The following is a 16,520-nucleotide window of genomic DNA, read 5'->3' on the forward strand; positions in this document are numbered from 1 at the left end:
TCCTGCAAGAGGAAGGCATTGATGCTATGGACTGGCCCGCCCGTTCCCCAGACCTGAATTCAATTGAGCACATCTGGGACATCATGTCTCGCTCCATCCACCAACGCCACGTTGCACCACAGCCTGTCCAGGAGTTGGCGGATGCTTTAGTCCAGGTCTGGGAGGAGATCCCTCAGGAGACCATCCGCCACCTCATCAGGAGCATGCCCAGGCGTTGTAGGGAGGTCATACAGGCACGTGGAGGCCACACACACTACTGAGCCTCATTTTGACTTGTTTTAAGGACATTACATCAAAGTTGGATCAGCCTGTAGTGTGGGTTTCCACTTTAATTTTGAGTGTGACTCCAAATCCAGACCTCCATGGGTTGATAAATTTGATTTCCATTGATACATTTTTGTGTGATTTTGTTGTCAGCACATTCAACTATGTAAAGAAAAAAGTATTTAATAAGAATATTTCATTCATTCAGATCTAGGATGTGTTATTTTAGTGTTCCCTTTATTTCTTTGAGCAGTGTACAAATCCCCATCGACTGGATGAGTCACCATTTAGTTTGGAAATGATCCAACCATTATGTAGGTTGGTGGAAATGATCCAACCATTATGTAGGTTGGTGGAAATGATCCAACCATTATGTAGGTTGGTGGAAATGATCGACCAACCATTGTTTAGATTGAAATGATCCACCATTATGTAGGTTGGTGGAAATGATCCAACCATTATGTTTATGTAGGTTGGTGGAAATGATCCAACCATTATGTAGGTTGGTGGAAATGATCATTATGTAGGTTGGGTTCCAACCATTATGTAGGTGGAAATGATCCAACCATTATGTAGGTTGGTGGAAATGATCCAACCATTATGTAGGTTGGTGGAAATGATCCAACCATTATGTAGGTTGGTGGAAATGATCCAACCATTATGTAGGTTGGTGGAAATGATCCAACCATTATGTAGGTTGGTGGAAATGATCCAACCATTATGTAGGTTGGTGGAAATGATCCAACCATTATGTAAATGATCCAACCATTATGGTTGTAGAAATGATCCAACCATTATGTAGGTTGGTAGAAATGATCAACCGTTATGTAGGTTGGTGGAAATGATCCATTATGTAGGTTGGTAGAAATGATCCATTAATTGGTAGAAATTCCAGTGGGTTGGTGGATAGCCTCCATTTTGCAGTGTAATAATGATGTTGAGACCTCATCATCACCCCGTACCAGTGGGTATAGCAGGTTGTGAATACCACTCAGAATACTATAAGATGCAAGTGTCTAGGTTTACCATTATGCAACTATTATTAAGGCTGAGGAACAAGGAGCTAATATTGATGTCTTAGCATTAAATGATTGAGTTAACCTTAGCTCAGAGATGCACAGTTAGAGACTGAGAATACGTTCTAATATTTTTTTATTTTTTAAACATTATTTAACTAGGCAAGTCAGTTAAGAACAAATTCTTATTTTCAATGACGGCCTAGGAACAGTGGGTTAACTGCCTGTTCAGGGGCAGAACGACAGATTTGTACCTTGTCAGCTCAGGGATTTTGAACTTGCAACCTCCTTCCAGTTACTAGTCCAACGCTCTAACCACTAGGCTACCCTGCCGCCCCAAATATGCTAATATTTTAACATTGATGGCTTAGCATTAAATGATTGAGTTAACCTCAATCTCAAGCTCACCGTTAGAGAAAACGTTCTAATATGTGCTACTTTTCTTTGGACAGTGCCTTCTGAAAGTATTCAGACCCCTTGACTTTTTTCCACTTTTTTGTTTTGTTATTGTTTTTGTTTTTTTTGTTATTGTTTTTGTTTTTGTTTTTGTTTTTGTTTTGTTATTGTTTTTGTTTTTGTTTTGTTATTGTATTAAAACATTTTTTTTTTTTAATCCTCATCAATCTACACTCAACACCCCATAATGACAAAGCAAAAACAGATTTGTAGATTGTTTTGCAAATTTATATTTAAAAAAAACATGTTTTAAACTTTATCACATTTACATTCAGTACCAGTCAAATGTTTGGACACGCCTACTCATTCCAGGGTTTTTCTTCATTTAGACTATTTTCTACATTGTAGAATAATAATAATACTAATGAAGACATCCAAACTAATGAAATAACACATGGAATCATGTAGTAACGAAAAAAAGTGTTAAACAAATCAACATATGACTCAAAATGTCATTCATTGACTGAGAGCGAGCTAATGCAACACACATTGATATTTACAGTAGCTAGCTAGGCTATTCAAACTGTAACATTGGCTAGCTTTACAATACATTTACAGTAGCTGGCTAGGCTATTCAAAGTGTAACATTGGCTAGCTTTACAATACATTTACAGTAGCTGGCTAGGCTATTCAAACTGTAACATTGGCTAGCTTTACAATACATTTACAGTAGCTGGCTAGGCTATTCAAACTGTAACATTGGCTAGCTTTACAATACATTTACAGTAGCTGGCTAGGCTATTCAAACTGTAACATTGGCTAGCTTTACAATACATTGGATAAATGGTCCATGGAGTTACATCTTCATACTATCAAGATAATTCTTATTGCAGCTGAATATTTGAAGTGCGCTCTAAAACATATATTTATCTAATTTCATTCTTTGGGAGCTAGACACGTCTGTTTCTCTTCATCAGACAGCAGCTCACGTTTTCACAAGAGGCTGTAGTTGCATCGTAGATAAAAGCAGGCCATTGGCTGCCTACATCACCAGGGGTCTGTACGGGACTTCTGATTGGTTCCAGGTTTAGGAGTTCGGCAAATTTGCCTGAGCAGACAGTGTTAAAATATTATTTTTTTATGAGAAGATGTGCAAAAATTGCAGGTGCCAACAAATGTTATAGTCATCATAACAATATTTTACTGTCCTATACAAAAAAAATCAGGATCCTCTCTCGACTGGGACCGATTAACTTCACTATTTTCAGCTTCGGCCCACCACCTAATAATACAGCCACTACAGAACAATGAGCCAGATGTTTCACCTGACGTATAAATGTGAGGCATCCGGTTGACGGTTTTCACTCACAACCATATATGGTGATGAGAGGAAGCCCAGTGGTAGAAGATAGAGCAAGATGGATTCTGGCCGACATTCTGCTGATTTTCCCATCGATCAAACGTTTGATCTCAATACAGTTTTCTGTTTCCATAACTAGAATCTGTAACAAACAGAGTGGACTACGTTTTGAAGACATGACGTTTTGCCAAAGTTTCAAAGTAATTGCATTGTTACATTTTACATTTACATTTAAGTCATTTAGCAGACGCTCTTATCCAGAGCGACTTACAAATTGGTGCTTTCACCTTATGACATCCAGTGGAAATTGTTTAGAAGGAGTGCAAGGGAGTATTGAAATAAACATTAGAATGCGCCAATAGGATCTCTCTTGCTCGTCCTTGGCTCCGCCCACTATGATTAATTTGCTCCCATTGGAAACGACAGGTTCTGGTCCATCTTGGGTTAGTTATAAAGTTTAATCTTTGGCCACACAGTCGGTGAAGAGCATGATGTGTTGCTGACGTTAGCCACCGAGCTAGTATAAGACCTACATATTATATTATATTATTTTATATAGTATAGGTAACCAGATCGTGACTACAACTAAGTTACTAAGTCTTTAACCACAATGTATTGTTACACTGGTGAGTAAAAACTCATGATTCCTACACTTTAACTTGTTATCTGAAAATAAAATAGATACATTTTACTCATCTGCGTTCCCCCCTCCAGTCAGCAGATGGCGGTCTTAAGGTTATGCTGCTGGTGTGACGTATAATCTAGTGGACGGAACGCTTCTTTCAACAGCAGCAACAGTTAGTCAGACACCTCGGTAGCTTGCTAGACAAAATAGACGAACCAATAAAGCTCTTTAGACGCTTTAAGTGTATATTTGACACTGTGTTTTAAACACACTTCTGTCGTCGACTAAGTTATCCGATTTAATTTAATATTTACGGTGGTGTTATTGGTCATCTAGTTAAGTTAAGTTTTATTAAGTTAGCATTAGCCTAGCTAGCTAACATCTTCGACCATGAGTTCACTAAGCTACTCCTCTCCTGTTAAAGAAGAGGAGGTCTGCTGGACGGAGGAAGAGGACGAGAAAGATGTTACAATAGAAAAACAAGTAGAGGTCGAGGCTGTTTCAGTGAAAGAAGAGGAAGACTCGTTCAGAGTGAAAAAGGAGGATGAAGAGGGGGATGTTACAATACAAAAGCAAGTAGAGGGTGAGTCTGTTACAGTGAAAGAAGAAGAGAAAGACGTTTCAGTGAAAGAAGAGGAAGACTCGTTCAGAGTGAAAAAGGAGGATGAAGAGGGGGATGTTACAATACAAAAGCAAGTAGAGGGTGAGTCTGTTACAGTGAAAGAAGAAGAGAAAGACGTTTCAGTGAAAGAAGAGGAAGATACGTTCAGAGTGAAAGAGGAAGAGGATGTTACAGTAAAAGAAGAGGAGGCAGAGAAAGAGGAGGATGCAGTTTTTGGAGTGAAAGAGGGGGAGGGGGAGATGACTGTTACATCGAAAAAAGAGGAGGAGGAGGAAGAGAAGGAAACTGGATATCTGGGCCCGGTTTCCCAAAGTCATCTTAAGGCGTCCAATGGTTCTAACGATGAACTTAACCGTGAAATGGTTTTGAGAAACCGTTCCCTGATTAACACTAGTAAGTACTGTCTTAAATACAGAGGCACAAACTCTGCAGTTGTTGAACTGATGTGTGGTGTTAATGTTTGGTTTTGATTGGGACACATGCTAAGATTGCTGGCTGGCTAGACATTATTAAATGATAGTTAGATAGCTAGACATTATTAAATGATAGCTAGATAGCTCGCTACTGGGTTATAGATTGAGGTAGTTTATTTGCATGTTCAACTAGCTGGCTAGCTAGATTAATATATTTTACATCTATCTACAGTTTGAAAGGTCTGAAGCCTGGTGTTGTTGTGAACCAGGTTACAGTTTGAAAGGTCAGGAGCCTGGTGTTGTTGTGAACCAGGTTACAGTTTGAATGGTCTGGAGCCTGGTGTTGTTGTGAACCAGGTTACAGTTTGAATGGTTTAGAGCCTGGTGTTGTTGTGAACCAGGTTACAGTTTGAATGGTCTGGAGCCTGGTGTTGTTGTGGCCAAGGAGCTTTCACTCAGATGGAACCAGGTTAGTTTGAATTGTCTGGAGCCTGGTGTTGTTGTGAACCAGGTTACAGTTTGAATGGTCTGGAGCCTGGTGGTGTTGTGAACCAGGTTACAGTTTGAATGGTCTGGAGCCTGGTGGTGTTGTGAACCAGGTTACAGTTTGAATGGTCTGGAGCCTGGTGGTGTTGTGACCAAGGAGCTTTCACTCAGATGGAACCAGGTTTCAGCTGCTGTTCGATGTTGACGTCCTTCGTCCCAGAGATGTGAAAGCATCCCCCCGGGACTGGACACGACCTGGCAAACATATTCTTTTGGGAGAAGATCATGACTTTAGCAATGAAAAATCCATGGACATTACATGTCCTGGTCCAAAGGGCAGGACAGAAATATGCTCTCAGGCTAGATGAATTTGTTCATTTAATAACCTGAACCAGAGTTACTCAAAGGATCTGATGATAAAGGCCTCGGTCTAGATATTGGTTTGACCTTCGTTTTTCAGATTTTTCTACTACCTTTTGTACTTGAAGTGAATAAAGTATTTTCTTGTTGACATCTTTGTTTTTTTAAGCCTCACTGCTTTATCACATGGCCACATTCTCATGTTCCAATGTGAATTCTTTAAGAGATGGGCGGGTCTAAGGCTCTAGAGGGAGTGAAGGATGATAAATGGGCGTGAACAAAGAGCAGCACTGAAGATATACAGCAATAGACAATGTAGTAATGATAATGGTTTGCCTAATGGGGGAACCTGGTGAGATAAATACTGTTAATGGTTTGCCTAATGGGGGAACCTGGTGAGATAAATACTGTTATTGGTTTGCCTAATGGGGGAACTAGGTGATATAAATACTGTTAATGGTTTTGCCTTATTGGTTTGCCTAATGGGGGAACTAGGTGATATAAATACTGTTAATGGTTTGCCTAATGGGGAAACCTGGTGAGATAATGTTCAGAGAATCCATTTAGACAATTTGGTTAAAGTATTCCTTTTCTAAATAATAAAAGACGAAAAGTAATCTGACACACTGCTTTGGGTTTCAGCAACTGTAATAATGTATTTATAGTCTAGAATCATCCACTATACTACTGTGGAAACAATAATACAAAATAAGTCTGTTGTTGCTCATTTGACTGTCTTTTAAAGATAATTGTCAAATAAGTTTCTAAAAGCATTTAAACATTCATTAAGGATGTAAATTGTTGTACGACATCATGGGGGATCACCTTTTTAGCTAAAATAAACAGTGGATTTCTGCTGTTGTGGGCCTTTAACCATCTGTCTGATTTTGTTGTTCACACAGGAGAAAGACATGACAATCGTGGATCCTCTGGGGAGCCTCAACAACATCATGAAGCTGACGAGGCAGAGGAGAGTCTCTCCACATCAGAACAACCCAAGAAACACCAGCGGAAACCCACAGGGAAGAAGTCTCACCGCTGCTCTGTCTGTGGGAAGAGTTACTCAAGATCAGATTCACTGAAGGCACACCAGAGAATTCACACAGGAAGAAGTCTCACCACTGCTCTGACTGTGGGAAGACTTACTCAAGATCAGATTCACTAAAAGTACACCAGAAAAAACACATTGGAGAGAAACCTCACAGCTGCTCTAATTGTGGGAAGAGTTGGACCTCTTTAGCAACCCTAAAAATACATCAGAGAATCCATAGAAGAGAAAACCTTATAGTTGCTCTGATTGTGGGAAGTGTTTTGTTTTGTCAGGACATTTAAAATCACACCAGAGAACACACACAGGACAGAAACCTTATAGTTGTCAGCTATGTGGGGGGAGTTTTAGGCACTTAAGCAGCCTGATAGTACACCAGAGAATACACACAGGAGAGAAACCTTACCAATGCTCTGACTGCGGGAAGAGTTTTGTTTCGTCAGGACTTTTAAAATCACACCAGAGAACACATACAGGAGAGAAACCTCATAGCTGTGATCAATGTGACAAGAGATACTCTGATAAAAGATCTCTGATTAAACATCAGACAATTCATACATGAAGGAGTTGTTCAATGTGAGAAGAGTTTTACTGAATCTAGGGAGCTGACTTTGCACCAGAGAAAACACAGAAGGAAATAAACTTTACCACTGACTGTGCTCAATGTGACAAGAGATACGTTTATATCAATGAAAAAAAAAATGTCACAATGCAATGGGAGTAGGATAATGATGTCATAATGAAGAACCCCTAAATGTTTGCCCTGTTCTATTGATTTCAGCTGTGGATTGAAATGAAAGATTAACTATTTATGTGCTATTAACCAAAAAAGTGACTGAAAAAAAGTGTTGCGTTATGAAAAGAAAACTACAAAAAAATTTTTTAGTTTTCTACGTTGTAGTTGAAAATATTTAGTTTTTTTTAATGACTCGAAAACATCTTAATTTCAACATACTTGCAGCCTATACACATGAAAGCAGTATAATAAATTGGTCTATAATCAATTTGATTAACAATCTGACATCACTCCAGTATTTCTTGACGACATTCAAATGCTAATTGTCTTTATTCCACTACTGACGACTCATGACTCAAATCACCTCATATTTCAAACATTCGGCCTGACAAAAGATACATGATTTATTATTCCATGCCTCACCATTAAGTGAAGTATTGCCAATACATATTAACAAAGGGGTGTACATTTGGTTTTTATATTTCATAATATTAGCATTTTTGTAACACTTAATTGCGTAAATAATTATGATTAATAACTGCATTTTTATTGGTACAATTATATTGTTTACAAACAATGTAGTAAAACTAGCTTATATTTCTGGTTGGATATTACATCATATTCTTACTATTTTAATCAATGTCTTTTCCTTAGAATGATCATTAGTCTCAGTTTCATTGTTATTCCTTTTCAGCTTTTATTGTTTTTCTTTAGTATGTATCCTTATGACTGTAGTAAATATTACAGTTATTGTTCATTAGTCTTTTCAGCTTTTATTGTCATTTTTTTTTGTTTGTTGTGTTGGAAATATTTATCTTTTTATTGTCATCGTTTTTATTCATTTTTTTCCTCTGAAGCCCCATTGTGTTGTATTCCATGTCTGAAATGTGCTGTATAAATAAAGCTTGATTTGATTTGAATATATTACAAAACAAATTAACCCAATTTCCGACTTTAACCAATCCAGTGCATTTTTTTGTTGAATATGAAAAAATGTTGAAATCAACAATACTTCAAAGGATTCAACTACTGAAACAGACAAATGGATCAAACAGATCAATCCCACTTTTCCAGCCTGCTGAAGGTGTGGTGGAGTGGTAAACACCACCCTCGGCTCTACCAGGGGCTTGAGATGGTCTCCCACAGCTCTGCTTATGTCATGTTCTGTGGCCTTGCCGTTCCATTTCTTGACTGCCCCTGCAACACAGAAACACATTTAATAATATTATATAAGACACTCAAAGTAATGGATATGGAGCGTCTATGGCCTCAGTTACACCTGGCACCTAAATGTGACTTCTGTCATCTGATCATTCCAAGCTGCATTAGGTCTGGATGCACAAAAATCACGATGTGCTGCATTAGGTTTAGATCTGCCAGGACGGGCATTGTGTTCGGAATTGCCAGAGTATCTGTGACCAACAGATGCATATCTGTATTCCCAAGGGGACATAAATATTTACCATCTAAACCGTGTGTGACCTCTCACCTCTCTGGCTGTAGAAGTGTTCTTCCTAACCAGTCCCTCAACAGCTCTCTGACTGAGCTCCACCCTCACTGGGTCTTCAGAGGAGAGGAAGGCTGAGGAGGGTTGGAAGGATGAATGGATCAATCAGTCAACAAGTCAGTAATATAAAGAGAGTGTTGATCATCTTAAATGTCCATCTCCCACCCATGGAGAGTACCAAATGTATCTCTCCACCCATGGAGAGACTTTATACTGTATCCAGGGTTGGGTAGGTTACTTTCTAAATGTAATCTGTTAGTTACTAGTTACCTGTCTAACAGTGTCATCAGTAACATAACTGTTGGATTCCCCAAACTCACTAATGTAATCTGATTACTTTTAGATTCCTTTCTCCTCAAGAGGTTCAACTTAGTACCACAGTCATAAAATCTATAACCTTAACCACACTGCTAACCCTAATGGCTAACTGCTAACCCTAATGCCTACCTTGTCCCGGACTTTACCTTAAATAACCCTAACCTTTACCACACTGCTAACCCTAATGGCTAACCAACCCTTACCTTAAATAACCTTAACCTTAACCATACTGCTAACCCTAATGGCTAACTAACCCTTACCTTAAATAACCTTAACCTTAACCATGGTTCGCGCCCGGGTATGTGCGAGGGACGGTCTAAAGTTATACTGTTACACTGGTATCGAGCATGGTGGCAACACAGTAAAGAGGTTGACATGTGACCCGGTACCAATTACTTATAAATGTTTCAACTGTATTACCCCATCACAAAAAAACATTCTGCACTTGTCTCTCTACATCGGTCAGCTACATTGGTGAGCATAGTTAGTAGAATAATGAATGGTTTGGTAAGATTTTGGCACGTCAACTTTTAGAAGGTGAGTAGGAAAGTGAATTATGTAAACCACCTAACATTCACTGAACATTTAGTATTTGACTCAGAAGAAGAAGCCTGAAGTAGGATAACTAGAAACAAACTCGGTTTACCGTTTTATCTGTGGATTAAGTGTCAGAGTAGAGGACATTGTGAATTTCAGGTAAAATAACAGCTCCATGTTTATATCCCAGGACAATTGAGCTAGCAACAGCAAGCTATCTAAAATGCTATGAATGTTTGTTTTTCGAACAGTCCCACAATTAATATAGTTGGTTCATTTTGATATTTCAAACTGCTCATCGAGTCTGGATGGACAAAATTAACATGCCCGTGACAAACGCGTCAGGTTTGTCAGCATGTAAAAAGTTAGCATACAGAGTAAATCAATGTTACTGTTTATATATAGTAGATCAATATGACGTTGAGAAATAGTGCCTTGTAGGTAGTTTAGAAGATATCGGAAGTTAATAAATATGTAGTGTAATGAAACAACAGGACGCAGGTCTCGAATCCTCAACTTTCTAGCCCGAGCGCGCTATCGACTGTGCCGCAAACGCAAGCGGCAGAATCGATATCCACGCTTATAAATCCAGGGTCGTTACAGTAATAACGAGAAAACATAACAGTTTGCAAATATAGGTAACCAGATTGTGACTGAAACTACGTTACTAAGTGTTTAATCACACTGTGTTGTTACACTGGTGGGTAATGTTGATAATGGGATATGTAGATAGGGCGAGTCGGTCAAGGATCGATTCGGACAAGGTGGTCAATTATATGACAAGCGACAGGTTTATTCAGAGTAAAGATATCTGGTACAGCGTATATACGGGCCCCTCTGCTAGCTCATCAGAGACTAGCAGAAGGAACCCTGCTAACAGTGAGTACAAGCTTCATATACAGAACAGAAAGTAGGTTGATTTCTAGGAGATCGGATCTTCGGATTGGATCAGGCTGGGGTGTAGTCATCCGGCATTGGCTCAGTTGTCTGTCCGTCATCGTAGAATCCTGCCATGCCTGTTCTTGGTCGTCACACCATGGTCAGCTGAAAAGGAGATTTGGTGTGTGCGCTATCTTCAGTCACACAATGTTCGGCTGGGAGGGAGATTATGTGTGTGTGCTAGTTTGTCTCCAAGTCTAGGCTTTCTGCCAATCTGTGGGTGTCTTATCTGGGTGTCCTCGGCAGCTATGTGTGTACTGTATGTGCGTCGTCCCTGTCTTCTGGGGTCAGTGTGTAAGAGCGTATGCGTCCCTGTCCTGTCCTCAAGAGTCCGTGTGTAATGTGTGTGCGTCCCTATCTTCAGGGAGTTGTGGCCGAACTGACGGCTAGCACCTGTGGCTAGGAGTATCCTGTTGTGACAGTGTTGTGGATGATTTAAGTGAGTGTGTGTGTGAGAGATATCCTATATGGGGCCTAACATGTTTTACTATGAAAATACGTTGTCTCAGCTATAGCAATGTAATGTCACCTACATAAGAATTAGCAGTCCTCTACAAATCCCTCTCTTCACGTCTCCCCAGAGACGTGACACAACCTAACTAGATTTTGATACAAAAGAAAACTTTTCCCAAAGGGGCTATGAAAAAGGCACAGCATTAAAAAGAAATGGATGTATATGTATTACCACCAAGTTCACCACTCAATTCCACTATGTACTAAGTTGGCTACCAGCCACCTAGGAACTTACAACCCTCATTTAACAGAGCGGAGAACAACAGCTCAAAATGAAAGTAAAAATGATATTCTACATAAGCCAACTTTTTCCAGCCGGAAAAAGTTGTGATACCCTCTCTTCACATCTCCAAAGAGATGTGACACGCTCTAATGGGTATTCTCCACCTCATCCTCAAACTCTGGCAGGTCATTAGCAAGCAGAAGATACATCTGGGAAGGGGAAGCAGGGTCAATAGCTTTAGAGATAACTCTAGTAGTAAGGGACCGGATACATGGAATGCAACAGCATCCACAGAGAACTAAAATGGCAGCAAACACCGAAATGGAGACCAAAATGGAGGAAACTAGGGTTTTATATTTACCAAACGCACTCATCCAGGAGTCCCACATCGAGGAATCTATCCCAGAATGAGATTTCATTTTACCATTAAGTCCGCAGACCCTCCAAAGCGACCGACAAGCTACCATCCGAGGCTGTGTTATTGGGGATGAAAGTACAACACTGGTCACCAAACATAGAGCAAACTCCGCCCTTCTCAGAGAGTAACATATCAATGGCAATACGATTTTGGAAAGCCATCAGGCTGGTTGCAGCCAGTTGACCATGTACAGCTTCAAAACCAATTGCCTAGCCTTTGGATGTTGTAATGTATGTAATTAATACGATCAACATTTTTGTTTACTGTACACCACCAACAGAGGGATGATTCAAATCCTGCAGCTACCTGATCTACTAACTTATACTCATCAGGCACTCCCCTGGGGACTCCAATAGCGTCTATGTAGGTGGGGTCTCCACTAGATGGGGTGGTGGCTCGCCTGGCACGTCCCCAATATCCGGGGTTTACTCCCTGGATCCGCAGGACGAGGTCCTCGGCTCCTATAGGGTAGATAGAAACAGGCAACAAGAGAGTAACAAGTGCACAGCGTCCAGTACTGTTGGAAGGTAACTTATCAAACAGGACAGTACTACCACACCACCACCACACACATCTGCTCTGGATTTTGGTGTAAAGCTACCCTTAATATTAACTGTATCCAGACACCAATCTGCAGGAACCCATCCCACTTTAGTTCTTCCTCCCAAGTAAAATTTGCCTTTGCTACCTGGTTGGAAAACACTGGTTTCCTATCGGTGAATTTAGTGACTGGATAGACACCATCCCAGGCAGTACAATTATCTCTGGGGTTATCAGTTGTCATAAGTGGGATTAGACATGCTCGAGTCACCACTGCTGGGACAATTCGAAGCAATGGACGAGCTCCCATGCACACCACACAACTCTGTCTGGTGGTATTTGCAGCTTCCTCTGTCAACAATAGCCAATTATTGGAAAAACCTGAGACTCCTGTGGCTGTTAAAATTACATCATCCGGACTTTTAACCCGGGATATTATCTCCACCGGGCCAAACAGTGGGAACAGAGGGGACCCTTTTTACGGGTGCGTTCATGTCATTCCTTACTGTAATCGAAGTCGGGTTAGGGTTATTAGTCACGCAAATTCGCCACAGCCAATATTTGGTCCCGGAATTCCATGGGGCCAGTATGAAATCATAACACTTTAAGGGCTGGTCCCCTGGTCTAACGATAAGTTTCAGTCCCGTTTTTGTCTTAGTTAAAGTCAGTCGCTTCCGTCATTTCACTGCTCTATTGTTTGTCGTCCAGTCCTCCCACCCATAAACTGTTTCCCCCACTAAATTCTTCCAAGACCAATCGCCAACCTTTCCTAATGTCATATACCAGTGATGTCCGGCAGACCAGAGTGCACCGGTTCCTATCCCGTCCCTAGAGCCCCCTAAAGTCCCCCAAGGGATGTCAATGATAGTAGTTGCATTGAAGGGCACACAAACAGTCGTACTGTGCACGTCGTTGGCCCTGCAATCAGTGTTAGGGGTGGTGGAGCGTCTCTTGTGCAAATGATTGGTCAGTTCAATATGTGTCATGGATGTGGTCAGGTTGGATGACCCATTAGAGGGTCCTATATCTACTTGTAATGTAGGTGTATGATGCTCTAATACCCACAGGAGAATCCCCATGGAAACTCCTGTGACCATTATAAAAATAACAAACACGGGGCCCGATATTCCCAATCTCTTCCAGGGATAGCCCCTATCTCTGGAAGACCGGTTAGTTGGTGAGCTGGGGAGTTGCTCCCACATCCTTACCAACTAAGGGTTCTGTGGTTGGAATCAAATTTAGGTCGCTCAAGTCGACCCTGACTTCAGTCAAAGTTCTGGAAGGAGTCGGTGCTGGTGTACATTGAGTCAAGTGGTGCCAAGGTGCGCCCGATTTACCTTGACCTGGACTGAGTGTGAAGTAACCTCCTTCACTTCGTGCGGTCCAGTCCACCTGGGATCCGCCCACTTTCTTTTGTGGACCTTGATCCTTACCCAATCGCCGACCTTTACCCTTGGCTGCTCTGGATCTCCCGTCAGCTCCCCTCATGGACTCTGTTTTTCTGTTTGGAGAGAGCTGCAGACAGTTCCGTCAATTTTCTTACATAGTCAGTCATACCTATCTGGTGTACATCAAGAGGGGGCATATGACCTCCCTCTCTTGGTGGACCTGGCATGACTCTTCCAGTCATTATCTCATAAGGAGAGCAACTTCGACCCAGCACATATATTTTAGCTATTTTGAATCTTAGCTTTTGACCTGCGCGTTTCCATGAGACCTTGGGATTGTGGCCTATAAACAGGCCCAAATTTAATGACTGATTTCGCATCCTCTCCCACCGTTGGAATTGCCTCTACCCATTTGGAAAACCCATCCACCATCACTACTAGGTATCGGTTCCCATTAACCACATTATCCGCCCCCATGTCTGTGTAATCTATGCTAATGTCCTGAAAACATGCATCTTTGGGTTGTGGTCACCACAAATGTGGCATTCGTCACAAAATAAATCATCGTCATAAAATAAGTCAGTCATATTTTTATGTGAGGGTGCCACCAGATGCAAGACCTTTTGAAGGGTCTTTAGTTTGCCTTCGTGTGTGTGGCTATGTGCTTCTCGTAAAAGTTCTGGGTCCATCAGTGTGGACTGCTCCATGGGCATAGGCTGAGTCTGTATAGATATTCACAGTCTTTCCTTTTCCTCTGATGAGGGCCTGCGTCAATCCAATGATTTCCGCTAATTGAGCAGGTGCTGGTTGAGGATGATGGCTGATTCAGGGTAACATCACGAGGTGAGCTGTTTTTTTTTTTTCAATATCTTTTGCTACTGCAGTAACGTATCTGGAGCATGTTGTCTGTCCTATCTCAATGTGGTCAAGTTTGGAATAGTAGTACATCAAGACCCTTCCTCCCCTCTTGTTTCTGGAATAGGACGGATGAGGTGAATCCTTCCTTTTCAGGAACATCCAAATGGAACTTGTTCTTGTAGTCAGGTGCAGTCAGAGCTGCTGCCGCTGATAGATCTGTTTTCAGGAGTGTTATGGCTGTTAATGCTTCAGCTGTCCAGGCCAGGGGTGCATGGAAGTTCCTTGATCGTAGGATGACCGGTGCTGCCACCCCCTCTGGGCCACACCCAAAGGTACAACACCTGATAGGTGGGGTCAGGTGCATCATGTCTTCGTCCGAGTCTTCAGTGTAGAGGCAGTCATCTGTGCGAGCCCCCATTATGTGGCCACTGGCCAGCATCCAGGCCCGCGGAGTAGGAGGTGGAATTTCCTTTGGTAGTGCTGGGTAGATGGATGCGTAGTGTGCTGAGGGCGCGGCTGGTGGTTTTCTCTGTTGAGTCAGGTGGGGTTAGAGTCTGAGTTGGAGCAGCGACTGGAGTTACCACTCCCATCACATCGAGATTTTCTTTCTTCTGCAGTTGCACCCGTTTAGTTTCTTCGATGGCCCACGTCCCTATTTTAAATTCGTCCTCAGTCCTTTCTCTGTCTTTTGTACCGTCGTTTTTGAAAAAATGTTCCCTATTCCTGTCTACCTCCCCCGCCTTCGCTTCTGCCACTGCGTCTTTTAATCCTTTCTGCATAATAGACAGATCTCCTCGGAAGGGAGATCTCCACTAAAAATAACCTGCCTGTATCCATTTTAGTTTTATACGCTCCCAAACCTTCCTTATTTTGTTATATTGCTCTTTGCTTCCTGACCTGTCCCTGATTTTTTGTCCAAATATTCAGTAAATTTGAGTTTGACCGAACTCTCAGCCATCGCGAATCGGTTGTAAGATACACGTTAAATTAGTCCATTCGTTAAAATATATAAAAAATAATTAAAAAAATCATTGTATACTTAGCCCGTCCTGGACCTTTACATCGAGGATGTATTCTTGGCGCAAACAGTAGTCTTAACTCTAGTGTTTCACCCGTATAAAGTTAGAGCATTGCAGATAGGCATCAATGGCAGAGAAAAACAACAAAAAAACAACTTGGAATTTCGTCTAAATAGGCCTCAGGAACGATCGCAGGTCAAACGTATCCAAACCCAAAACAGGGCACGCGGCAGTAATACAAAACTGGTTACCTATTAATGTTTACACACGGGACACACAGCTCCTCCGTGGAATAAAATGATTTAATTTACCTCCTTGACCGTACACAACGCGTCAACAGGACACACAGGGCACACAGCTCTTCCGTGGAATAAAATGATTTAATTTACAGCAGGACACACGGGGCACACAGCTCTTCCGTGGAATAAAATGATTTAATTTACAACAGGACACACGGGGCACACAGCTCTTCCGTGGAATAAAATGATTTAATTTACCTCCTTGACCGTACACAACGCGTCAACAGGACACACGGGGCACACAGCTCTTCCGTGGAATAAAATGATTTAATTTACAACAGGACACACGGGGCACACAGCTCTTCCGTGGAATAAAATGATTTAATTTACAACAGGACACACGGGGCACACAGCTCTTCCGTGGAATAAAACGATTTAATTTACAACAGGACACACGGGGCACACAGCTCTTCCGTGGAATAAAACAAATTAAATCCATCCCCTACTGTATTATAGACAGACCGGCCGCTACCGGGTTTAATGGATAGATGTACACAATAGAAATACAAATTAAATCCATCCCCTACTGTATTATAGACAGACCGGCCGCTACCGGGTTTAATGGATAGATGTACACAATAGAAATACAAATTAAATCTATCCCCTACTGTATTATAGACAGACCGGCCGCTACC

At 41.4% G+C, this 16,520-nt stretch overlaps 1 protein-coding gene across 1 annotated transcript; it reads left to right on the forward strand.

The window, feature by feature from the left end:
* Positions 1-3,818: 3,818 nt before the first annotated feature.
* Positions 3,819-6,709, forward strand: LOC135560366 (cilia- and flagella-associated protein 251-like). The gene is made up of 2 exons (XM_065002260.1): positions 3,819-4,676; positions 6,445-6,709. The coding sequence occupies exons 1-2, from the start codon at positions 4,052-4,054 to the stop codon at positions 6,705-6,707; spliced, it is 888 nt and encodes a 295-aa protein (XP_064858332.1). The 5' UTR covers positions 3,819-4,051; the 3' UTR covers positions 6,708-6,709.
* The last annotated feature ends 9,811 nt before the right edge of the window (positions 6,710-16,520 follow it).

The sequence above is a fragment of the Oncorhynchus nerka genome, linkage group LG15, assembly GCF_034236695.1.
Source record: "Oncorhynchus nerka isolate Pitt River linkage group LG15, Oner_Uvic_2.0, whole genome shotgun sequence".
Lineage (NCBI taxonomy): Eukaryota > Metazoa > Chordata > Actinopteri > Salmoniformes > Salmonidae > Oncorhynchus > Oncorhynchus nerka.